The sequence below is a fragment of the Micropterus dolomieu genome, linkage group LG16, assembly GCF_021292245.1.
Source record: "Micropterus dolomieu isolate WLL.071019.BEF.003 ecotype Adirondacks linkage group LG16, ASM2129224v1, whole genome shotgun sequence".
In the NCBI taxonomy this organism is placed as follows: Eukaryota; Metazoa; Chordata; class Actinopteri; order Centrarchiformes; family Centrarchidae; genus Micropterus; species Micropterus dolomieu.
In genome coordinates, this window is record NC_060165.1 from 6,803,491 (window position 1) to 6,826,519 (window position 23,029).

The 23,029-nt window shown below is 43.4% G+C and overlaps 4 protein-coding genes across 9 annotated transcripts in view; 2 read left to right on the forward strand and 2 right to left on the reverse strand.

Moving 5' to 3' along the window:
- Window positions 1–2,313, reverse strand: part of elk3 (ETS transcription factor ELK3) — an 11,395-nt gene extending 9,082 nt beyond the window's left edge. Inside the window, exons 1-2 of one of the 3 annotated variants that reach the window (XM_046071901.1) lie at window positions 2,132–2,288; window positions 659–868 (exon numbers count right to left, since the gene is read on the reverse strand). The gene's annotated coding sequence lies outside the window, so the exon portion shown is untranslated. Of the gene's footprint in view, window positions 1–658; window positions 992–2,131 lie in introns of all 3 variants that reach the window. The other 2 variants (XM_046071900.1, XM_046071902.1) reach the window with 2 other exon arrangements.
- On the forward strand, window positions 1,980–10,077 carry hcfc2 (host cell factor C2). 2 transcript variants are annotated; one of them, XM_046071890.1, is made up of 17 exons: window positions 1,980–2,437; window positions 3,063–3,211; window positions 3,299–3,459; window positions 4,811–5,013; window positions 5,219–5,303; window positions 5,408–5,511; window positions 5,632–5,862; window positions 5,987–6,190; window positions 6,363–6,433; window positions 7,014–7,134; window positions 7,438–7,491; window positions 7,598–7,653; window positions 7,734–7,868; window positions 8,007–8,192; window positions 8,366–8,663; window positions 8,750–8,822; window positions 8,915–10,077. In XM_046071890.1, exons 1-17 carry the CDS (start codon window positions 2,272–2,274, stop codon window positions 8,922–8,924), a joined length of 2,307 nt encoding a protein of 768 aa, XP_045927846.1. In that variant the 5' UTR covers window positions 1,980–2,271; the 3' UTR covers window positions 8,925–10,077. The 2 variants fall into 2 exon arrangements, with proteins under 2 accessions (XP_045927846.1, XP_045927847.1); XM_046071891.1 differs by having other exon boundaries at window positions 1,981–2,437; window positions 6,363–6,427.
- A 689-nt stretch (window positions 10,078–10,766) lies between these two features.
- cep83 (centrosomal protein 83) lies at window positions 10,767–19,568 on the forward strand. Its single transcript, XM_046071892.1, has 16 exons — window positions 10,767–10,920; window positions 11,940–12,146; window positions 12,329–12,479; window positions 12,723–12,815; window positions 13,563–13,694; window positions 14,009–14,260; window positions 14,437–14,568; window positions 14,900–15,014; window positions 15,371–15,515; window positions 15,693–15,842; window positions 16,402–16,477; window positions 16,589–16,746; window positions 17,333–17,462; window positions 17,559–17,662; window positions 17,970–18,159; window positions 19,080–19,568. Exons 2-16 carry the CDS (start codon window positions 11,947–11,949, stop codon window positions 19,215–19,217), a joined length of 2,166 nt encoding a protein of 721 aa, XP_045927848.1. The 5' UTR covers window positions 10,767–10,920; window positions 11,940–11,946; the 3' UTR covers window positions 19,218–19,568.
- plxnc1 (plexin C1) overlaps window positions 19,480–23,029 on the reverse strand; it is a 64,339-nt gene continuing 60,789 nt past the window's right edge. For all 3 annotated transcript variants that reach the window (XM_046071888.1, XM_046071887.1, XM_046071886.1), the window contains exons 28-31: window positions 21,907–22,054; window positions 21,568–21,708; window positions 21,402–21,476; window positions 19,480–20,178 (exon numbers count right to left, since the gene is read on the reverse strand). In XM_046071888.1, coding sequence (XP_045927844.1) covers window positions 20,074–20,178; window positions 21,402–21,476; window positions 21,568–21,708; window positions 21,907–22,054 — 469 coding nt within the window. In that variant the 3' untranslated portion in view covers window positions 19,480–20,073. The remainder of the gene's footprint in view (window positions 20,179–21,401; window positions 21,477–21,567; window positions 21,709–21,906; window positions 22,055–23,029) is intronic.

A 23,029-nucleotide genomic window follows, 5' to 3' on the forward strand; every position in this document is an offset into this window, starting at 1 on the left:
ACCATTTATTCTGGGCTAGTTGTGTGTGTGTGTGTGTGTGTGTGTGTGTGTGTGTGTGTGTGTGTGTGTGTGTGTGTGTGTGTGTGTGTGTGTGTGTGTGTGTATGTGTGTGTGGGTGTGAAGCAATCCATCTTGTGTGTTCTGCTGGAACTCAAATGCTTCTTTGTTTTGCACCAGTGACTCATTTTCAAGATGTTGTCTGCTGCCAGCTTCAATCCGGAAGCGCATGGCAATTAAGTCTGCGAGGTCCAGACAAACCAGAAAGTCTACTACTAGATTTTTAAAGGAGCCACGGTTAATTCTTTCCACAGCAGCCGGTACACTAACATATTTTCTTTCTTTCTATTTTCTTTCTTTCTTTTTATTAAATGTAGCCAAACAAGCTGAGGCAACTTTAAGCATGTGTGTCTGTACCAAAGCGGAAAACGCACAAGAATTTAACACCTTTTTACGCACAGCTTTAACGCTTTTTACGCACAGCTTTAACACTTTATGCGCGGCTTCAATGTGGTTTTCAAGTTGACACTGAACATCTGAGCCTGATCAGGTTTCATCAGATATAACAACAGCTAATTTAAGTATGTTTCTGTCTCTCTGTTATGCACGAACCAATAAGTATAGAAAGTTAAAGTAGAAGGAAACTTAAACTTTTACCTACCCTGCTTTGGACGGCCGCTGCTCCTCTGTCCGTCTGCCCTGCGTGATGTGTGTGTTTGTGTCTTAAAGCGGTGCGTGTGTGTTGTGTTGGGGCTCCATGCTGCGGCTGTCTGAAAGCGGATCCGCAGCTTTTCTCTCTCCTGCCTCAGAGCAGGAAGTCGGGACGCGCAGACGGAGAACCGGCGCACTTCCTTTGGCGCAGTATTCCCGTCTGTGTAAACACACACACAAACTCACTTCTTGTCATGCCCCCCCAAATCACTCTCTCACGCACACACGGGCCCAAGCCAAGACCTGTGCACACCTCAACTCAAGCACTGAAATAGCCTGGAGGCTGACACACACACACACACACACACACACACACACACACACACACACACACACACACACAAATATTATAGCCTAATTCCGCTGAGCCAACTGACAACTGACGTCACCCTCTTCCTGCTCACCAGGAGGGGTTCCTGTTCCTACACACACACATACACACTTTGATTAAGTGCAGCATGTCTTAGCTAAACCAAAGAAAATGAATGCATTTCTGAAGGGGTTAACTGATCTGATCTGTTATTTTCTGTTTATCTGTTTCTTGTATTTTGTTGTACTTCCCTTTTCTATGTTTTTACTTTATGTTTTACTTCTCTTGGGTTTCTCTTTGCAGCCTATGCATTCATACTGGAATTAACTTATGCTACCTCATACAGGTGGATAAATATTCTAGTTAGGGTTAAGAGGGATAGAGAGGCTCAGTACTGCACACAGTTTACACGGAAATGGACTATAACCTATAGTTTAGGCCTAAATGTGGCCCATGTGGACAAATGCAGTTATTGGTTACCAGAAAAAAATAGCATAGAAATGAACTGGGTCTGTTAGAGAACCATTTTGACAATGAAATAACACAGAGCTTCTGAGATGGGATGTGTGCTTGACACAAATCAGACAGATCTGTTTCAACCAACTGCACTATGGACTTCCCTGTGTATTTGTGCATGTCAATTTGGGCTCAAAGGCCATGTCAACATTTGATGTTTCCTTAACATCTTGTAGTTGACAGGAAAACGTTGCATCGTTGAACGAGTACTGTAGCGATTTAGTCAGGCGACCCACACGAGACAGTTGAAAAATAGAATGGTCAAAGTCTGCAGCACACAACTGATATCCCTACTTTCACTCAGCATTTCTCATAATACAACTTAATCGCCTGACTTAGCTTGAGAAAGCCCAAGCTGCGATACCCCTGATGATAACTTGAGAGTTTTCTCCAAGCTGCCTCCAGAGCAACAGGAGACAACTGAACAGTAATGCCTACACATACTGTAAACTGAACTTTGTGTATGTGGAGCGTCCCTTCAGCTGTTGACTGGTTGTCATCAAGAACAGACAAGTGTAATCAGTGGAAACAGTTATTTGTCTTTTTCCCCGCAGTTTTTTAATTAGCTATAAGTAGTATGCATTTCCATTCCGTTACCTCGAATCTTGATCCCCGATAAACGAGGCAGAGTGAAACTCTGTTTTCACCTCTCTGGTTGAATTTCCTGATGCCAACTTAGCCCCGCCCACGTCTTTGAAACGTCAACAGCGCCAAACTTGGGGCTCCCTATCGGGAAAATGACCACAGCTACCGAGGAGCCGCAATGGAGAAAAGTCCATTCCGTTACAGGGGTGATACCGCGGTCCAGACACGGACACCGCGCTGCTGCAATACGGGAGCTGATTATTGTTTTCGGTGGTGGAAACGAAGGGATAGCGGAGTACCTCCATGTTTACAACACTGGTAAGCTAACGTTAGCCGGACGCTAACTAGCAGGTTAGCGGCTAATGTTTTTAGCATGCCCAGAGTCAAAAACGCTCATTAAGCCAACACAACCTTTGCATGAGCGTTTGTTGTTTATTTTTAGCATAATTTTGATTGCAGCATGGGTTAGTTGTTATAAACTAGCCACTATCTTGAGCTGGATAGCGGTATTTCAGCTAGATTGCTAGCTTTAGACAGACTGGTAGGGCAGCAGACTGGTAGGAGGGGCGCCATGTCATGTGTACGATCAGTGCACCGTTATCTGAACAACTGAACTTTAATGAAAAAGTGGCACTAAATCACACAGTAGAATATAGCTTTAAACATTCTCACTATGTAGGTTAGTCATCATTGTAGTGGCGTGAATGAGCACTAGTAGTACACTTGTAAGTTTGAAGTGGTTGCTGTCCAAGATACTGTTTAAATTGTATGTTGTGCATTGTGCAATAAAGACCATAAAGTGTACTGATTTTTTTTTGTCTAATTTATCTAGCTACTGGGGAAAAAAAGTTGTTTTCCTACAGGGTGTGTAAAATGTCTAAATGGCAGCATTCACCAGGATGTTCTGTGTAATGCAATGGCTGACATTTGGCCATTCTTCCAGTCTCAAGGCAGTGGTTTCTGCCTGCGGTGAGGGGTGACATCCCACCTGGCTGTGCTGCCCATGGTTTCGTCTGTGAAGGCACTCGAATACTGGTCTTTGGCGGTATGGTTGAGTTTGGGAAATACACCAACAGCCTCTATGAACTTCAGGTAATTCCGGCACATTTCTTCAGTGGTCTATTGTAACCCCGTTGCTAAAACATTGTCAAAGCGTGACTTTGGTCCCGTGTGACTCAGGCTAGTCGCTGGCTGTGGAAGAAGCTGAAGCCCAGAGCACCCAGGAATGGCTGTCCTCCCTGCCCCCGGATTGGACATAGCTTCACCCTTGTGGGTAACAAGTGTTACCTGTTTGGAGGGCTGGCCAATGATAGTGAAGACCCCAATGGCAATATACCAAGGTACTGTGTGGGCAAGTACACACAATAAACACCCTACATGGAGTTTTATACCCTTGGCTTTTCAGAGACACATTAAGACAGGGCAGACTTGTTTTTGTAGGCTTCATCTAGTGGTTATTATCATTATCAATTAGTCTTCTGATATTTTTACCCAATTGATTGATTTATCTTTAAAAGTTTCAAGGTACACTTGTCATTCTTCAACACAGGGCTTGAAGTTGTAGCCCCCTTCGTGCCACACATTGAACAAAGTATATACAGATATTTAATATTACAATATAATAAAAATAATTTACAATGTTATACATTTTAACAAGGTAATGTGAAACTCCATGTCATTTATTTATGGTGGAGTGCAGAGTATGAGGTGGAGATGACCTGGGGGTAGAAGCTGCTTTGTAGTCTGGTGGTATGACAGCGGGTACTTCTGTATCTCTTGCCAAATGGCAGCAGGGTAAACAGGCTTTGGCTGGGATGGTGTTGCATCCCTTTAAAAAACTTCCCTTTAAATGACAACAGTCAAAGAAATTGATATCAAGTGGTAGTGACAATTAAAGGTGTTTTATTTTAAGTTATACTGACCACACACAAGTCTTATCTACAAAAATAAATTAGCCAAGACATACAAAGGTGGCACCAACACTAAACCTAGTGTTTCTAGACAAAGTGAACTACATGAGTGAAGAAAATTGTAAAGGGTACCCCAAACGTACCTAATTCCCTAAACCTCGCTCCATATACTGTTTCTTTATAAAGTGTGCTCTCACAGAATGCAGCAGTTGAGTCAGAGAAAGAGTACTCTTCAGGCGGGTTTCTTTTATTGAAGGCTTGGCATGGTGATTGGCCAGCTTCAGATTTCAAGCAATGAGTAGCAAGAAGAAAACACCCATGGCCAGCTTGGCACGTAACAGGTGGGTGCTGTCTCCTAGTATCCTGTGGGCTGTGTGCCGGCACCTCACAGATATCACTGATGGGTAGCGATGATCTTTAGAGTGGTTTTAAACACCCACTGCAGAGCCCTCCGGTCCTGGGCGGTGCACATCCTATGCCAGTTGGTGATGTTTTCAGTCAGGATGCTTTCTATTGTCTGTGAACGCTGACAAGAACTTGGCACTTTTTCCTTGCAAAAGTGTTGAAACTGTGATCAAAATAGTTTCTGATTAATTAGCTTTCAGCTCTAGTTGAAAGTATAACCTTTGAATGGCTCTAATGAACCTTGAGCCAATCACAGTGGCTGATTCCGGACCAATTGGGAGTCATTAGAGTTGAGTCCAGAACAAGCTTAATTATGATATATAGCGTCTCTCTGAGAGAGAGTTGCATAAATGAGTTTGACTCTTTACCATCTTAGATACATGGGTGACTTGTATGAGCTGGAGTTGCAGTCAGGATCTGGGGCAAGAGGCTGGAACATCCCAGAGACGAAGGGGGTCGGTCCCTCAGCACGAGAGTCCCACACCTCAGTTGCCTACTCTGGCCTCGGCTCCCCGAAGCTCTATATCTTTGGAGGGATGCAAGGATGCCGGTTGGACGACCTCTGGCAGCTTGACCTCGGTAGGACGTCTTTTTTTGACAGATTATTTTGACTATGTGCAAATTTTAGAAAATAAAGCTTTTTGCATTGTTAAGTTGTTTCTGTACCTTGAATTAAATACAAAACTGTGTTAGGCTTCTCTGCGTGTTTACTCTTCTAAATGGCAGTGAGAAACAACTCCAGAATATTCAAACTACCTTGTCATGATCCCTTTCCTTTCTTTAGACACAATGGTTTGGTCGACTCCTGAAACCAGGGGTTCCAACCCACTTCCCAGAAGCCTTCACTCTGCCAATGTCATTGGAAACAAGTATGAGATCCTTTATTGTCTGTGGTATATCTCTGTTTAGTTTAGTCTGTATGTGACACACGAGCTAGCCTTTGACAAACCGCAGCGTGTCCCTCTTTTTGCAGGATGTATGTTTTTGGTGGCTGGATTCCGGTTCCAGAGTCAGACAAACACATTGCTTTAGGAACTGAATGGATCTGCACCAACTCCTTATGTGTACTCAACTTAGGTCAGTACATTTCTCCTTAGAATATTCTACACTCTTGTCAGAATTTTCACGCAGGGTGTCGGGCTTTCTGCATCATTCAGAGGCCAGCAAAATCACTGCTGCCCTGTTTTACCGTCACAGACACTATGAGCTGGCACAACCTGGGCCCAGAGCAGCAGGATGACATCGAGTCCCAGCTGCAGAGCCAGGGACCCCACAGTGACGACCCGTATGCCTGTAGGCCCAGAGCCAGGGCTGGCCACTGTGCTGCCACTGTCGGGTCCAGGCTTTACATTTGGAGCGGCCGTGACGGATACCGTAAGAGCTGGAACTACCAAGTCTGCTGCAAGGACCTCTGGTACCTGGAGACAGGTGAGATCTGAGAGCAGGCTGTTTAGAGAGGCTGTACTGATGTCTTGTTGATTTCAATTGTTAGACTTTGGTGACATTTCATTAATACAGTTACACAATGTAATATTCTGTATTTTGTCCTCAGACCGACCTGCCACCCCTGAGGCAGTGTTACTCATCAAATCCACAGTCAGCATGCTTCATGTGGCGTGGCGCCCCCTAGCGGCGGCCGACTGCTACATCCTTCAGATCCAGCCTGCCTGTCCTCCCAGCACTGCAGCTGGTGATCCACCAGCCGCCCATCCAATGAGAACAGATGGACCTGAGGGGAAGGTTGAAGACAATGCAGGTAAGGAGGGGCCACATATTCAGTTGTCTCCTCAGTGCGGGCAGTGGGCAACAAACACGCTGAAAAAAAAAAATAGAGGTTACTAAACAACGAAAAACAAAAAAACTGTAGCAGGTGGGAAACATTCTAAAGACATTTCTGGCACTACACTGACATCTTCCTCCTTTCTCAGGTGTCCAGTCCCTTCAGCCTGAAATTGAAGGAACCACAAATGAAAACGCGGAGGCATCAGCTCGGGTAGATGTGAGTTGCTTAATTAAATCTGTAAATGACGCTATTACATGTAACAACACTACCCTGTATTATCATTACCTGAAGAGACCAGCAGACCGACCACAGAGGTGTCAGTGCTGGTATTGTAGACTGAATTTGAACACACCGAAGGTGTTTGTTTCACGGTGCATTCACACTGAGTTTAGAATGGTTTCACCAAACACTGCTGCATTTTGTTCCTGTAGATTGGGTTCCTTTTTTCACGTGGGAATGAAGCCATTTGAACTTTAATTGTAGTACAGACAAAGAGGCGCGTGAGAATGTCTCTGTTCTGAGACCTCTGCTCTTACAGTATTTTAGTTTAATACAGTTTAGACAATAAGCAGATATTATCATCTAAAATGACACAAGAAAGCAAAAACTTGCCACTGCAGTAAACACATGACGTTGCGTAAAGGAACTTCATAATAATACATTGTGAAGGAACCCTGACAGTTAAAACAGTAAAAAATTCACTGTAGTTTGGTGCTTTTATGCACTGTTTTGTTTGTGCCTTACTCTAGCTATGCTCTCTATTTCGCACAACAGTCATTTCCTCCCTGAATTTCAGGATGCTTCAGCACAGCAGGAATCTGCAGTAAAGTCGTCCAGTTGCTCAGCAGAGACCCGAGCAGAAGGAGCGAGGACTACCGGGAGAGGGACAGAGAAGGACTCGGACACAAAGCGCTGCGGTAAGGCTAATAGCTAAGTTATTAAATGCTGGATTACCCACGATGATTGTTGTGCTTCCCCAAATGTAATTGTTTGGGACAATAAAATGTGAAGGTATGTTTGAAGTAACAAACACACACAGCGTTAGGGAAACAAAAACACGCAGCAAGCTTTTTCACCAGAGCAACTGTTCAGTCTGAACTGCCCTCATCATTTAAAACTTTAGACAGTTTTGTTTTCTCACTCTAGCTTTAGTGTTACTGCAGTTTCTCAGCTTTGATCCTGAGCTTTTGCACACTCTATCTGTGTGTTGGTTGTAATAGCTGGACAGGAGACATCAACGACAGAGGTCAGCAGCTCAACTCAGCACCAGCCAGGTAACGATGATGCTCCCACTCTAATGTCAGCGATGGACCAGACTGCAGCAGGTTGAGGTTTTTCAAACAGGTGAAGCTCACTGCGGACGTTGCTTTGCTTTTACAGAGAAACAGCCTGTTTCAGCTGACAAGACAACGGATTTGTACGCCCCCACACACCAGGTCAGATACTTCTGTACAGTAATTATTGGCTCTTTCACTCAGCCTGGTCTGAACTAAGACTGTAAACTCTTTACCTCCAGAATCCTGATGAAGGAGTGTGGTTTGATGTTGGTGTGTTCAAAACACTCTTTTCTGAGGTCAGACATTACTTCCTGCCTGCTGACAGTGACCAGGCGACTGCAGCCATCAGCAGCCGGCCCCCAAATACTAAAGAGGTAAAAAAAAAACTACAACTTCCCACTTCACAACTATTTTATTCACAAAAGACTGATTTTACAGTTGTTTATCACATCTCGGACATTAATTATCCATGAGGATGTGTCCTATGCTCATTGTTCTTGTTCTTCCTCCAGAGGAAGCTGCCAGGGCCTCAGGACTACCAGGGCAGAGAAAAGCAGGAGCTGGCTCCAGGTCAGACCTACAGGTTTAGAGTTGCAGGTTTCAACTTCTTTGGCCAGGGAGACTTCAGCCCGGTCAGCGAGTTCAAGACCTGCCAACCTGGTTTCCCTGGAGCTCCCTCTGCTGTCAAAATTACCAAGGTGACATATCCATGATATTCAGACACAGAAAGCAAGGACATGTGATCAGTCATGTGGGCAACATGGGGGATATCAGTTACTATAGACAGTTTTCAGACTGAAAAACTGTTGATAAATTAAGAAAGAGCTGCTACAATATATATATATATATTTTTTTTTTTTTTCCTGCACAGGCCAACGATTCGATCCACATCACGTGGGAGGCTCCCTCCTCTCCATCAGGCCGGATCCTGGAGTACTCCATGTACATGGCAGTGAGGAAGAGCCGCTCCACAAGCTCAGAGCGTCCGGGTCAGATGGCATTCATCAGGATCTACCGCGGCACTAAGATGTCCTGCTCGGTCAGCTCCACCCACATGGACAATGCCCACATTGACTGCTCCGCCTCCAACCGTCCGGCTGTCGTGTTCCGCATAGCTGCAAAGAATGAGCAGGGCTACGGCCCCGCGACGCAGATCCGCTGGATTCAAGGCAGGGGGGCTTGAGTTTTTTCGCATGTAATAAGATTTTGTGGACAGATTCAACCTTGATCCAGCTGCCTGTTTCTGTCTTTTTAGATCCCACTAAGTTGCGTACACCTGCATCCAAAGCAGACAACAGTGCAGAGGCAGACCAGGATGCGGCTGACAGGTAACCAGAGTAACCTCCTAACCTAAAATTTCTGTTAATTTTCACTTTGTAAAATTGAATTTATTTTTTATTACATTTCCTTTTTCTTGCAGCTCCAGCTGAACGTGTGCACTCAGGAAGTTGCCAATGTACGCTACTCAGAGGATGTATATTTCCTAGATAGCTTTTTTAAATTTATTTTTTTATGTATTTAATTACTCTCTTGTAAATAGATATACATTTTCACAGGATACTTGACCACTTGGCTATTTTAGTTAAAAATGTTTTGTTAAGTAATAATATGTAATATGATATAGACCAAAGTAAGTGTGATTTCAGACTGAAAAGGTTGGAGGTGCCTTAGAGTGTTTTATCAGCCACTGCTGCTTTATACAGCATGTCATGGTTTGAATGAAACACAGGTGTTAAGATGTTTTCAGGGCCAGTGAACATCTGAAGTAAAATCTTTTTTTTAGTGTGGACTACTTTTACAATCCTGATGACTCTGTGAAGTTATGAAATACTAATGATCTGTTGTTTTATATTCAGATCATTTACAATGATTCATGTTTGGTTTGAGATTTTTGTTTACAGGTTTTGTCACTGTGCACAACCATAAGTTACTACAAGCTTTTTTTTTTTGTGTCCATTACATTTCTGCGTCACATTTATCAGTATATAATTTTGCATTTATTTTATTGTCATTATTCTCGCTAGATCGCTTACATTGTTAATGAGTTACATGTAAAAAAGGTTCCGTTCTAAATCAAAATTTGACACACTACTAATAATGTTTATGAATAAAGGTATCAAAAATGCTGCAGATATATTACAGGAAAAGATTTGCGTGTCAACACTATTATTGTCTTTGGTTTGACTAGCTCACCATTTAGTGGGCAAAAAGTATTGGTATTCTCCGCCATCACATCTGGACTGAGACTATTACAGGCCTCTATAACTGGTGTGCTGAAGGAACGCGTGGTATGCAGACCTCAGATGCTGCATCTCTTCATTTTCTTGCTAATAAATGATTCCTTGCTTGTGCTGTCTTCCATAGAAGAGCATTTATCGAGTATGGTATTTGATTAAGCTGCACACTGTATTTGAATGAAGATGAGGTTAAACCTCAAGAGGAAATCCACTTCACAACACTGCATGCACCTTACTCATGTACTATCCACAGTATCATTGTAGATGCGGTGTGTTTGTGTAATGGAGGTGAATTTGTTCTCATTAAGGACAAATAAAATTGTAAACCGGGACCTGTAGAACAATATGGTTTGCTTTCTGCGTCTTGTTTGTTTAAATCAGCAAAGCATTTAACAACAAAGGGCATTGAGTTTGTGGATACAATCATTTCTGGCGGTGTTTCTGGATATCAGTGGGCTGGTTGAAACAGTCCGTTGTCTGTGGGTTCAACTGTCTGATTGTTAATGGAGATAGGCTTATCACTTCCTTTCTCTGGATGACATTCATATACTCGTTTTTATGCTGAAGTTGGCCATAGCAGAGTAATGAGAAGTGTTTCGAAGTACTTGCTGTATGTAATGATTGAGTAGCTTATAGTGTACAATCTGTGTACAGGATGTAAAGGAAGGGTGCTTACTGACACCGTTACCCAGTGATCGTAGTAGTAGGACAGTTCAGACAGCCAAGACTGATGCATAGCAAGATGATGTTCAACAACAGTTTTTTCAGGCACCTCAAAATTACTGAATTAGGTGTAGGTTGATCCACGGAGTGTTTGCATCTGCTCAGCTGATTTCCATATGCATGAAGTTTTTGTACAAGGCATTTTCTTCACTTATCTGTGAATAGACTGTTACTTCCATATGGATAAATACACAATGATATGCTTAACTTATTCAGTCAGTATGTAGAGTGGTATGTTTAGGCTTGAGTAGTTGATATATCAGTTAGATAGTTACTATAGTAATGTTAACTATGTACAATATGTACACAGCAAAAGCCAGTACGAAAGTCTTTTTCAACGAGAGAAATGCACGCTGGGAAAAGATTCCCATGATCCCACAGTTTGTAGTTTACAGATTAGCTAGCTAGCGCAGGCTAGCAGAGCAAAGTGAAAGCAGGGAAGCAAGAAGTCCAAACTGAACAAGAGGTAAGTGGCTTTCAGAAGGCAGCTGTTCAAGTGTGTAAGGTAAATGGCAGTGTGGTTTAACGATACTTTATGGGTTTGTAATTCGTTGATTGAAACTCAAATGGGCGCCGGGTTGTACATAACGTTATCCATGGTAGCAAGCTACATTCAGGTGTGCTAACGTTTACTGGTTAACTAACTTGCCAAGTTGCTGCTAAAGTTAGCTTGCATGTAGCTGTTTAGCTCGCCGCATCGCTCAGAATTGTGTTTCATTTAGAAAACATTAGTGCGTGATGCGAATCGCTGCTTATTAATTGTAAATTGCTTCAGGTTTGCAAAGACAATGTCCAGCAGAGAGTGTCCGATAACGGATGCACTAAAGTTAGCTAGCGCTAGCCCTGTGTCCTGCATATTAAGTCGCTGGACTCGGAGCGCGACATTTGAATCAACTCGATGCAAGTCCGCAGGCAATCTAAGCTCATTATAATTCGCAATCACAACTCTCGATCCACAGGCCAGTGTTTGCGTAACCAGTTTAACGTTAGATTTAACGTTACTAGGTTGTACTTGAAGAGAGCCCGAGATCAACAAACCTCATCAAGTTCAGTCGTGTGGTTTTCCTTTGTGACTTTGGCATATGAAACTACAGTTTGTGCAGTAATGATATCATTTTAAGTACATTTCCCCCCCTAAGCGGATGACATTGGTCTCAGAATTACCTCCGAGATAGGATGCTTGATGTTAAGTGGCTCAAGTGGTTTTAGTAGTGTTGCAATCACAGAGTAGCGCCAACTAATCACTTGAGATTGATTCATAGCCTCGCCTTGACTGCTAAGAGGTTGTGATGTTAACAAGAAGCTGGGGGACTCTTCTCAAAGCCACCATGGTAACTAACTGACAACAAAGCCAGGCCTAATTCTTTAAGCACCTCGCCACATTTAAATAGATTGCAGGCAGTGTTTGCTCACTGTTAAAGAACGGAGGGCTTCCGACGCAGCAGCTTTTCTTTACTTCCTCCTGTCTCTGGCTCTTTCCTACAGAGGTGAAATGACCACCTCCGCCCTCGGCCAGTCTGCCCCTCTCGTCCCAAACCTGGAGCTTGGGATGGGGAGGTCAGCAGCCATGCTGGGGTTATCTGCTGGGTTGGGGGGAGCAGAGATGGAGCTGCAGAAGATGCTAATCGATGAAAGGATGAAGTGCGAAAACCACAGGACCAACTACCAGACACTGAAGGCTGAACACACCAGGTACAGCTAAATCTTTTTAAATAGAAACATTTTGATCCTCTCAGCGGTCCTTATCTTTTGTGTCATGTTGTGTATGAATTATGAATCAAACCCTCCTGTTTTTCACTGTGCATCATGCTTCACAGTTTCCCTGTCGGTCTTCACTTTGCTCAGTCTCAGCACCGCTTTCATTTTTTTTGCAGCTTGCAGGATGAGTTCACCCGGGCGCAGAGTGAACTGAAGCGCCTGCTGAGTGACAGACAGGCTCAGCAGGAGAAACTGCAGCTGCTGTTGGCCGAGCTCCGAGGAGAGCTGCTGGACAAAACCAGAGAGCTGGAGGATCTTCGAATGCAGGTAAACCAAACTCGAGACAAGAAAACCTCACACTACTGAAACTATGATACATTATGCTGCTCTTTGATTGATTAAAGGGCGGAACGAGATTCACAAAAGGACACATTTGTTTCTGGTGTGGCTGAGATTTTAGTTTTTAATGTAATAAATTAATAAATTGCCTCTGTGCAGTTAAACTTCCACTGACTGAACACAAGTGTGTGTGTGTGTGTGTGTGTGTGTGTGTGTGCACGTGTGTACCAGGTGATGACCCCTCAGCGGCTGGAGTTGCTCAGAGCTCAGGTGCAGCAGGAGATGGAGGCTCCTGTCAGAGAGAGATTCAGTAAACTGGAGGAGGTCGGTCTGTCTATCTGTTTCTGTCTGTTTCCATCTGTGTTCTTTGTACAAACAGCAGCTACTCACTTCAGCGTGTGAGAGAGAGAGAGAGAGAGAGAGAGAGCACACTAGTATCTATGATAGTAACTACCCATTTACTTCAAATTTGTGTCTAGTTTACAATCCCCACTACATTATGTAATGTATACACATGAAATTATATATATATATATATAACATTTTCTAAGCTTAGACATGGTAAACCTAGCTTGTCATGAATGGTTGTCCTGCTCTAAAGAGATGCTCTAAATGAAAAGAAATGGATGTACTGATTGATTTTCGAGGGATTAATTCCCTGGGGAAACATACATTACTTCCTGTCGGAGTTTGTATGATTGACAGGAAGTCATATAATGTAATGCAGCTCTGATATAAAGACAGTAACAACGCTAAAACAGAATGTTCCTTTTAGGTTTGGTGTTATGGATTATGTCACCATATGGAATACTGTACATGAATAAACAGCTGTGGCATCTACTGCAGAAGGAAGTACATTTATCCTTCAGTACCTGCTGTAAATTGGCGTTAGCAGCTGTGACTATTAAGTCCATAGCAACGGTCAAGCGATTAGCATTGATTGCCTTTTGAAAATTATTTGAAAGTCTGCGCTTTCAAGGGAACAGCAGCTCATTTCCATTGTGTGCTTGATTGCTACCTCTCTCCTCTCACTGATTTGGAGCTAATGTGTGTACTTGTGGTTCTTTTTAGGAGACAGAGAAATACAGGTCAGAGTACAACAAGCTGCGGTATGAGTTCACCTTCCTCAAGTCCCAGTTTGAACATCAGAGCGAAGAACATGCTCGTATACTGGAGGAGAGGAGGATCCGCTTTGAAGCAGAGGTAGGTTTGGTCGGTCAGAATTTTGGTTGTTCTATGCTTTTAAGTAAAATAATAGTGTGATGTCAAGTTGTTGTTATTCACTGGTGAAAGTACAGTAAGTCATATTTTTAAATATTTGATATCTTTTCATGTGACAACACTGAAGAAATGACACTTTGCTACAATGTAAAGTAGTGAGTGTACAGCTTGTATAACGGTGTAAATTTACTGTCCCCTCAAAATAACACATCACACAGCCATTAATGTCTAAACCGCTGGCAACAAATGTGAGATACTGTAGATGCTAATTTAAACAACCTCCCTCCTGTTGTCAGATATCTCGTTTGGAGAGGGATAGGGAAGACCTGGTGGCTCAATACCAGAGTTCAGACCCGCTGCGTGATGGGAAACGAGTGGAGGCTCTGCTGAGGGAGAAAGCCCAGCTCCACCTGCGCCTGAAGGGCCTGGAGGCAGAGGTGGCCGAGCTTCGCGCCCAGAAGGACAACTCGGGCCAACAGGCCGAGAACGTCCAACGCATTCAGATCAGACAGCTAACGGAGTCTCAGGCCACAGTGAAGTCTCTGGAGGTGAGACAGCAGCGGCCCTGCTGTCATGTTACAGGACTTAGGGTTTTTTTATTTATTAAGGAGGATCACATTATATCTCACATTAAGATTATAGGAGCTATAAAGGGGACAGGAAAAATCTACATTTTTTTTTTTTTTGGTGATTGTTGGATCTGATTGGTTGTTGGTTGTGACAGGCGGAGCGTCAGTCGCTGCGTCTGCAGCTGGAGCGGATGGAGAGCGAGCTTCATCTGACCCATGAGCAGAACAGCCAGCTCACAGGAAGACTCCACAAAGCTGAGAGAGAAGCCAACTCCCTCACCTGCCAGGTACGCCGCACCTTGACCTCTAACATGTGTTATCCACTGCCATATCACGAGTATACACGAGTCATTACAGAGCACTGTCTGGGCTTCATGGTAGGTTAAGTGAAAGGATTATAATGCGTCAAGCTGGAAAGGTTTGCCAGTGATGGGAAACTTGTACCCTTTTGTCTACCCAGGTTTTGTTCACTTCTGTGGTTTTTGTCACAATGTGACTTCAAATCTGTGTTTTTATGGTTGTGAAATGCTCCTTCTATCTATCCAAATGTGGTTGAATTGTTAGACAGTCTTTATAAATGTCAAAAAAAGATAAATGATCTAATTTTCTGGTTCTCAGATTGAAAGTCTGAAGCACTCACATAAACTGGAGGTGGCCAGTGTCAAACTGGAGTGTACCCGCTCTAAAGGGGAGTTGGAGAGGGAGAGGGACACACTGCAGGGGCAGATTGACGGTATGGAGACACACGCACACACGCACACACACCTGTGAGTAATCTGCAGTGAGAAATGGGCCCCCCTCCTCGCTTGTCACGATATTTCAGCCTTTGATTTTGTATTCAGTCACTGGGTGGAAATTAGTCACCCACCCCCCACCCACAGTCTTTTTTTTTCTTCACTAGCTGTCTAGAAAAAAGGTCAATAGTAAACACAAAAAATATTTGCTGCAGCAACAGATTCTTTGTTGTTCTTTGACTATTCATGGCCATAGGTTAGTTATTTTATTTGATCCAGACCTTAGTCTCTCAAAGCACAGAATAATTGTAACTTTTACAGTACCCTCAGTTTCTCACGGTAACTTGTGTCTCAGGTCTGCAGGCGGACGTGGAGGTGTTGAAGGCTGCGGTGGAGCGACACAAGGAAGTTCTGGTGGAGAAAGAGAGGGAGATGGTGAGGAAAGTGCAGTCTGCCCGCGAGGAGGAGTTCCGCAAAACTGCAACCTTGCATGAGGAAAAGTGAGAATCACCCTAATTTTATTTCAGTCATTGATCGTTCCAGCTAGGTGGATAATATAAATGCCTAATTGGTACAAAATCAAAAATGGCATTTCTGTGCAGCTCAGCCTTTACTTCTGCCTTTTCTGCCTGAGTACATTTCATTTGAGAGGATTTGCAATTGATTTATGTTGTTAGGTTGGAGTTGGAGAACCGTCTCGCTGCTCTGGAACAGCAGAGAGCGCTGCAGGAAGCTGCAGACCACGCCCAGTCGGAGGATTGGGAGGAGCGTCTCCGTAGTGCACAACAAGGAGAGGAGTCGGCCCGCAGGGAACTGCAAAACCTAAGGTCAGCTTTGGACTGAATGTTGAGTGTTACTAAACCTGCACAGCTGCCTTAGTCAGTTACAGTCAGCAAACATCAATATGCCTTTTTTTTTAATGTAATATCCACATGTGTTATCTGCTACGTCTTATCTACGTGGTGATACGTACATTATAACTACCAAGCTCTGGGTTCACTTATCTTTTTAACTGAGAAGGAACTGTGCGTGTAGAGGCCACAGTTTTTTTTGCTGAAACCAATTTAGATGAAAGGAACGTGTGATCGTGTACATGCCATCATATGCAAAGCTTCTCAGTTTCCTTTACAGACTCTTTGCTCTAGTTTCTGTACCCATATAAACATTTTGTGGCCAACTGCTCAGAAAACATTGTGCCAGTTTTGCCATGCCCAGCTTGTGAGGATGTCGATGCCATTTTATACCATCATTTAGATTCTTATTTAGTGAAAATTACAGCACTGTAATCTTTAAGTTAGGTGTGCAATTGCCTATTGTGCAAGACAAAAGGGAAAAATAATAAAATGAACAACCAGAAAGATGTTTTTTTTTTTTTTGTCTTTACAGAACCAAACTACAGCAGCAAAGCTCACAGCTTGACGAGCTTGAGAGACAGAAAGCGGAGATTGCCGACCTACAGCAGGTGAGTCAACGTCAGCTACCTCAAAGTGTTATTTGTCCTGCAGTCGGCTTGCCACAACAAAACAAAAAAACCCAGGGGAGTGTGTGAATTTTTGTTTGTTTGACCCAACAGCAGAACCAGGAATTGAGTGTCCAGCTGGGGACACTGTCTCACTCTGAAAGTGACCTGATGGAGGCAAACCAGAGACTGAGAGGAACACTGGACAGAGTCCGGGAGGAGCTGAGGGCGGCCCGAGCCCAGGCTGAGAAGAGCCAGCACGAGGCAGAGAGGTACATCTGCTCTTGAAATAAATCCGCTAATCTTAACTATTTGGGCCTGGGGCGACTCACTCACATCACTGATTACTGTAAGACTTCAATTTTCATAACGTGCGTCGGCAGGGATTCCTCCAGAGAACAAGATGCATCTGAAAAGACCTTGTCTATGACCATATAAAGTTTGGGAATATTTTAGACAACAACGAGGTGCTCTGTCAGCTTTATAAATTGGAAATGGGTTATCACAGCAGCACAACTGCTGCGTATGAACACTTGTGGCGGAAGACGGCTCCCCACACAAGCACAATATATTAGGATTATCAACACGAGGAACGCGTTCCTGATCCGGCATCTGACAGATAGGGTCTGTTATTATTATTAATCATATCCTAACACAGCAGTGACATTTGGAAATTAGTAGCATATTTTATGATTAGTCTATCATTATCCTAATGTGCTTCGTGTGTCTCTTCAGCTTAAGAATCAGATTAATTGATTAAAAAAATGATTATGCAGCCCTATTAACTATGAAACAGGACTCTCAATTAAAACACTCTTTCTCCCTCCCCCCCCTTCTCCCTGTGTGTTGTTGCTCCAGGCTGGTGGAGGACCGTCAGGTGGAGTGGTTGGAGGAGAAACACAAGCTGCAGGAGCGAGCCGCTGGGCTGCAGCAGAAATACTCCCAGGTCAAAGAGAAACTGCAGAGGGCAGCAGCGGCCCAGAAGAAGGTACGGCCGCTCCCAGCCTCTTTACTTTCAGCAGATTGTGGAAACGCCTCATAACACTGTCTAGGAGCTAAACGTTGGTGTGGGTGTGTCGTGCAGAGGAAAACGCTGACGGAGAACAAAGAGAAGGGGCTGCATGATAAGATCCAGCTGCTGGAGGCCAAGATAGAGGAGCTGGAACTGGAAGCTGCTGCAGCCAAGAAGTAAACTTCAAATCTCTCATTTAATGAATGATATAATATAGTTAACTGGCCAGGAGCTGCTGCTGTGTCACTGGTCAAACTTACTTTTTTCTTGAGGAACATGTCACCTTAATATTTTTAGGATATTTCTTTGTCGAAGTTCACTTTCCCAAAAAGTGAATCTTTTTGCCTTCATATTAGTAGACATTAAGCAGCCACACAGGAATCTACAAGGGAGCCAGTCACAGGCCTGCTTGTCATGTCTGGCCAACAGTGTGGAAAGTTGTCTAATTTCCAACTCCAAATTTCTGCCCCCCCCCCCGTGCAGACGTTCATCTTTCTCAGAGGAGCAAGCTCAACTCAGCAGACGGTTGAAGGAGCTGCAGCGACGACACAATGAGTTTCGACGCCTCCTATTTGGCGGCCAGGCTCCTTACGGTGCTGGCCCCGCCTTCCTGACCTCCTCACCTACCCCCTTCCTCCTCCTGGGGTCTGAAGGGCCATTCTCCAACATACCAGTAAGCATAACCAGCTGTTTGCATCAGACTGTAGTGTAGCTGGATGGTAACACTATGAATAGTTAAATGGCCACAAAAGTGGCAGCTACAGAGACCAGTTTTTACACACAAAGATAGACAAACCCTGGGCCCTGTTTCAGAAAGCAGGTTTAGTGAAAACTCTGGGTTTGTTAAGCCTAAGATGAGGAGAGTCTGGGTTATCGGTTTCAGAGACTTTAGATTTTAGTTCATTACCCAAACAAAATCTAAACATGACTGCTTTTAAGATGCATCTGTCATCGATGTAAGGACAGAGACAACATCTCTGGACACCGTGGATTTATCCTCAGCACAGAATAAAATCTAAGCGACTCTGTGGACATTAAGGTTAGGCAGTCAGGATGGCAACAGTTACTGTAATGACACATTTATGTCTTTTTTCCATTCACACACCTTCTATCAGTTTCAACATAACTAGTTGATAGAACTAATTCTGATCAGCTGTTCTGAAACTTTTCACATCTCGGGCTTAATCAGCTCAGTTTGTTAAACCTGCTTTCTGAAATGGCGCCCAGCCCAATAAAGCTAACACACATTGAGTTTTGAGGAAATTAAATGTCCCAGTCTTTTCCCCCCCTCTTCTCATAGCAACCTGTTATGTACTGAGCTGAGCTCCTGAAGTTACAAATGAACAAATGTTACGGTAATGAGAGTGAAATGAGGAAGATCAAATAATCACTGACAAACACAAGGTTTGGTAACAGTGAAACCCCACAGCCAATGTGAAACCTAAGGTTTATATAGACTTACCAAAGTGTGAATGAATCCAGAGGAAGCAGCATGCATGTGTGAAATACAGACTGTTTGAACAAGGCGTGTGGGTGTTGGTGTGATCGAGGGAAGCATTTCTGTAACGTGCGTGTTTTCCCTCCATGCTGCAGGAGGAGCAGCATCAGAGGGAGCTGTCTCTGCTGCGGCGGCGGCTCGAGGATCTGGAAAGCGCCCAGCAGCAGCAGCTGGAGGAACTGGGATCTCTGGTGCAGAGGGACCGGGCCCTCACTCCCCAGCCTGACCTGTGACACCCCAACACTTCTTCCCACTGGACTTGCATTTGAAATACAGAGCGAGATGGCGTCCTGGTTGTCACATTGAGGACCCCAGCTGTGTTTTAGAAGCATTTAGAGCAGAAGCTTTATTTATTGCCATATTTCCATAAAAAAATGGAGAAATGAGAATGGATTTTCTCAGCAATTCTTCCCTTTTTTTAAGATTGACCACTAAATCCTCAGGGTTTGATGTTATATTGACATGTTTGTTGTTTACACACATTTGCTCTTAAGCCACTTGGGAAAGCTTTTTATATAGACGAGTGAATACAAAGTTTGTACAGTCATTTCCAACAGGTTTTACTAAAATTGTATTGAAAAAAAACTTGTTTCCTGATATCTGTCTTTTGACTCTGTGTGTGGGATCTTGAGTAATGATTATAACAGTGAAAAACAACTGTTAATAACTGAACAGATTTGTTGCCACACAATACTGTGAAACTGCAGAACTACATCCATCTGACACAAGACGTGTTACATACAGTTACAAAACTGCATTCAGTCAAGTCCTTTAATATAAGCAGGTGATATGCGCCTCGCTTCATTGTCTTCAAAGGTGGCCATTTTTATGCCATAAACATCCCAGGATTCAGAGTTTCCAACAGACTTTGTCACGTCAGGGCAGATGACGCTGTGAAAAGCATCAAGACAAAAACTCTGCCATGGTTAGCAGCTCCCTTTCAGCTCCTCTGGAACTGTTTAAATCGGGATGTTCTCTCCATCATAGTAGCAGGGCAGGATGCATGCTGGACAAATGTCTGACAGCTTTTGCTGAGTTTTCCTCTCCTCATGTCATCTGTAGTTCATTTATAAGTGCAAGGATGGTCGCTCAGTTCCAGGAGCAGCTTTTTAGTCCGTCAAACAAGTTTTTAACATGATTTAGCTGCTCCTTCAGGTCATCAGGGGCCCCGTTTTGGTCCAGCTTCTCTTGGATCTGTAGAAAAGGCAAAAGTACCCAAAAGAGCCATTTTAAGACATTTTACTACAATCTAGTCAAAATTCTGTCAGTGGCGTGGGGTATATTTCAGGCACACCTTCCAATAAAAAGTGTTAGCCTGTGTCATTAAGATGTAAATTTAAGCCTCAACACAAGACAGCACATGCAGCTCAACAAGCCTTTTCCTGTGGTACTGTGTTGTAGAATGTTTCAGTTCATAAAAAAACAACTGGTGGGAGCTTGTTCGGTAATGCCGCTTGTTTATTTGTATTAGGCTATTCCTCAAAGGCTTTTGAAGAGGAGCTGCGCTGCAAATGAGAGCAGGAAATGAAAACCTGATAAACGAAGCAAAGGGAAATCAGAAGGTTCAAAATCTCATTTCCTCTCCACACGGGGCCTCGTGACACTCGTGTCACTTTCATAAGCAAAGTCACTCTCGGCTGTTGTCAACATCTCAGATGTTTCTAAGGAGACAGCATCTAAAATGAGGGTAAACCACTGATGTGGTGCTCATGAAGCAGAAATCACCACCATAAATAAACACGTCTAAAATATTAACACAATAATCTCTTAAGGAAAAAGGGCTGGTATGACACCTCTGTAGTCTTCTGACTACTTAAAGCTCTTTTGCCAACGGTTCATCACACTGGAACAGATGTTCACAGACACACTCACACTTTGGGTTTAGTATCTTGCCCAAGAGTCACGTTGACCTTCTGATCAGTAGATAAGCCACTAATTCTAAGCCGCAGCTCCCTTTTACCACCACTATGTTGTGAGGTCAAATTAGATTTATGATTCACTAGTTTAACAGTTCAGATCTGTTGTCACCCACACATCACACAGACATATTTGCAATTGATAGTGAAAAAGCAAAAGACATGGATTTTTATAATACAAAATCAGACCCAAAATCATACAACTTACAACTTTTTATAGTCAAACTGAAATAGGTCAGTCTGTCAGCCAGGTCTACTGAAGGGTGTCAACATGAATGACAGCGAGTGTTCACACTAACTAAAATATTTTTGCAACAAAACCAGACGTGGCATCTCCAACATCCTCATCAGTTCATACTGGTCATCGTCTAAGGGTTTCACTCCCCTTTAAAAACCATCTAAAAACATCCAAAGTGATTTGAAACTAAACATGAAAACCTAACACCATGAAAGTGAAAAGAAAAATGTGCACGAGCTAGTCTGGAAGTGAAAAGAACTGACCTCTGTGAAGTATCGCTTGATAAATTTGTAGAGCTCTCTGAGGGCGGCAGCATCGTTGAACTCGTTTTCATGCTTCTGAAATGAAAACAAACACCTATCCACTCACTGTCCTTCCATCACAGCGCCACTTTAAATAAAAAAAAAGATGTACTGAATTGGACGTTACCTTTGACTCGTCCAGCAGGAAGTCCTTGAATTCTGAGTCTGTGAGTGGAGACTGTTCTCTGATCTGCTTGTAGTAAGCCTTTACTTCCTGTTTGAACTTGGGAATGTCTTTGGCATAGAGGAGCTTGTTGGTAGGTGCATGCTGGAACACAGTAAGATTCAAGGAAGAGTGTCAAGCAAACTTCTTTGCATTCATAGGTGCAACCTCCTTTGGGTAGATGCACGATTTTGCTTTCTTTTTAAGGTTGACCGACTTTTGGTTTCACCCCTGCATGCTGTCTGAACAAACAAAGGGAAACTGGACTTCCTGCAATAATACACTTTGACACGTGGACTTTACCTTCCCCAGCTGGGTCTCACTAAGAGAGAAGGAGTCCATGAAGGCCTGAGCGATGACAGAAAGGCAGCCGTCCAATTGTGGTGTCTTCTCAATGTCAAAAACAAACTGGGGGTTCTTCAGGATGTTGACCCAGAAGCGTAGAGGCAAACTGGTAGCGGGACAACAGTTACCAGGGAAGAAAAACAGGTTTTTAGTAGACGTGCTCAAGGTCATATACCACTGCACTACATACAGGTGCTGGTCATATAATTTTAATATCATCAAAAAGTTGATTTATTTCAGTTATTCCATTCAAAAAGTGAAACTTGGATATTATATTCATTCATTCCACACAGACTGATATATTTCAAGTGTTCATTCCTTTTAATTTTGATATTTATAACTGCATAATGAAAAGCCCAAAATCAGTATCTCAGAAAATTTGAATATTGTGAAAAGGTTCAATATTGAAGACACCTGGTGCCACACTCTAATCAGCTAATTAACTCAAAACACCTGCAAAGGCCTTTAAATGGTCTCTCAGTCTAGTTCTGTACACAATCATGGGGAAGACTGCTGACTTGACAGCTGTCCAAAAGACGACCATTGACACCTTGCACAAGGAGGGCAAGACACAAGGTCATTGCTAAAGAGGCTGGCTGTTCAGAGCTCTGTGTCCAAGCACATTAATAGAGAGGCGAAGGGAAGGAAAATATGTGGTACAAAAAAATGTACAAGCAATAGGGATAACCGCACCCTGGAGAGGATTGTGAAACAAAACCCATTCAAAAATGTGGAGGAGATTCACAAAGAGTGGACTGCAGCTGGAGTCAGTGCTTCAAGAACCACCACGCACAGACGTATGCAAGACATGGGTTTCAGCTGTCGCATTCCTTGTGTCAAGCCACTCTTGAACAAGACACAGCGTCAGAAGCGTCTCGCCTGGGCTAAAGACAAAAAGGACTGGACTGCTGCTGAGTGGTCCAAAGTTATGTTCTCTGATGAAAGTAAATTTTGCATTTCCTTTGGAAATCAAGGTCCCAGAGTCTGGAGGAAGAGAGGAGAGGCACAGAATCCACGTTGCTTGAAGTCCAGTGTAAAGTTTCCACAGTCAGTGATGGTTTGGGGTGCCATGTCATCTGCT

What these genes read in the sequence shown, in the direction of transcription:
- cep83 (XM_046071892.1), top strand. Translation starts at nt 11,947, where the DNA reads ATGACCACCTCCGCCCTCGGCCAGTCTGCCCCTCTCGTCCCAAACCTG. An exon ending in CCACAGTGAAGTCTCTGGAG is followed by an intron (nt 14,261 to 14,436) that starts GTGAGACAGCAG and finishes TGGTTGTGACAG; the next exon opens with GCGGAGCGTCAGTCGCTGCG. An exon ending in GAAGCTGCTGCAGCCAAGAA is followed by an intron (nt 17,663 to 17,969) that starts GTAAACTTCAAA and finishes CCCCCCGTGCAG; the next exon opens with ACGTTCATCTTTCTCAGAGG.
- hcfc2 (XM_046071890.1), top strand. Translation starts at nt 2,272, where the DNA reads ATGACCACAGCTACCGAGGAGCCGCAATGGAGAAAAGTCCATTCCGTT. An exon ending in CTCGGACACAAAGCGCTGCG is followed by an intron (nt 7,135 to 7,437) that starts GTAAGGCTAATA and finishes TGGTTGTAATAG; the next exon opens with CTGGACAGGAGACATCAACG. An exon ending in TGTACGCCCCCACACACCAG is followed by an intron (nt 7,654 to 7,733) that starts GTCAGATACTTC and finishes CTTTACCTCCAG; the next exon opens with AATCCTGATGAAGGAGTGTG.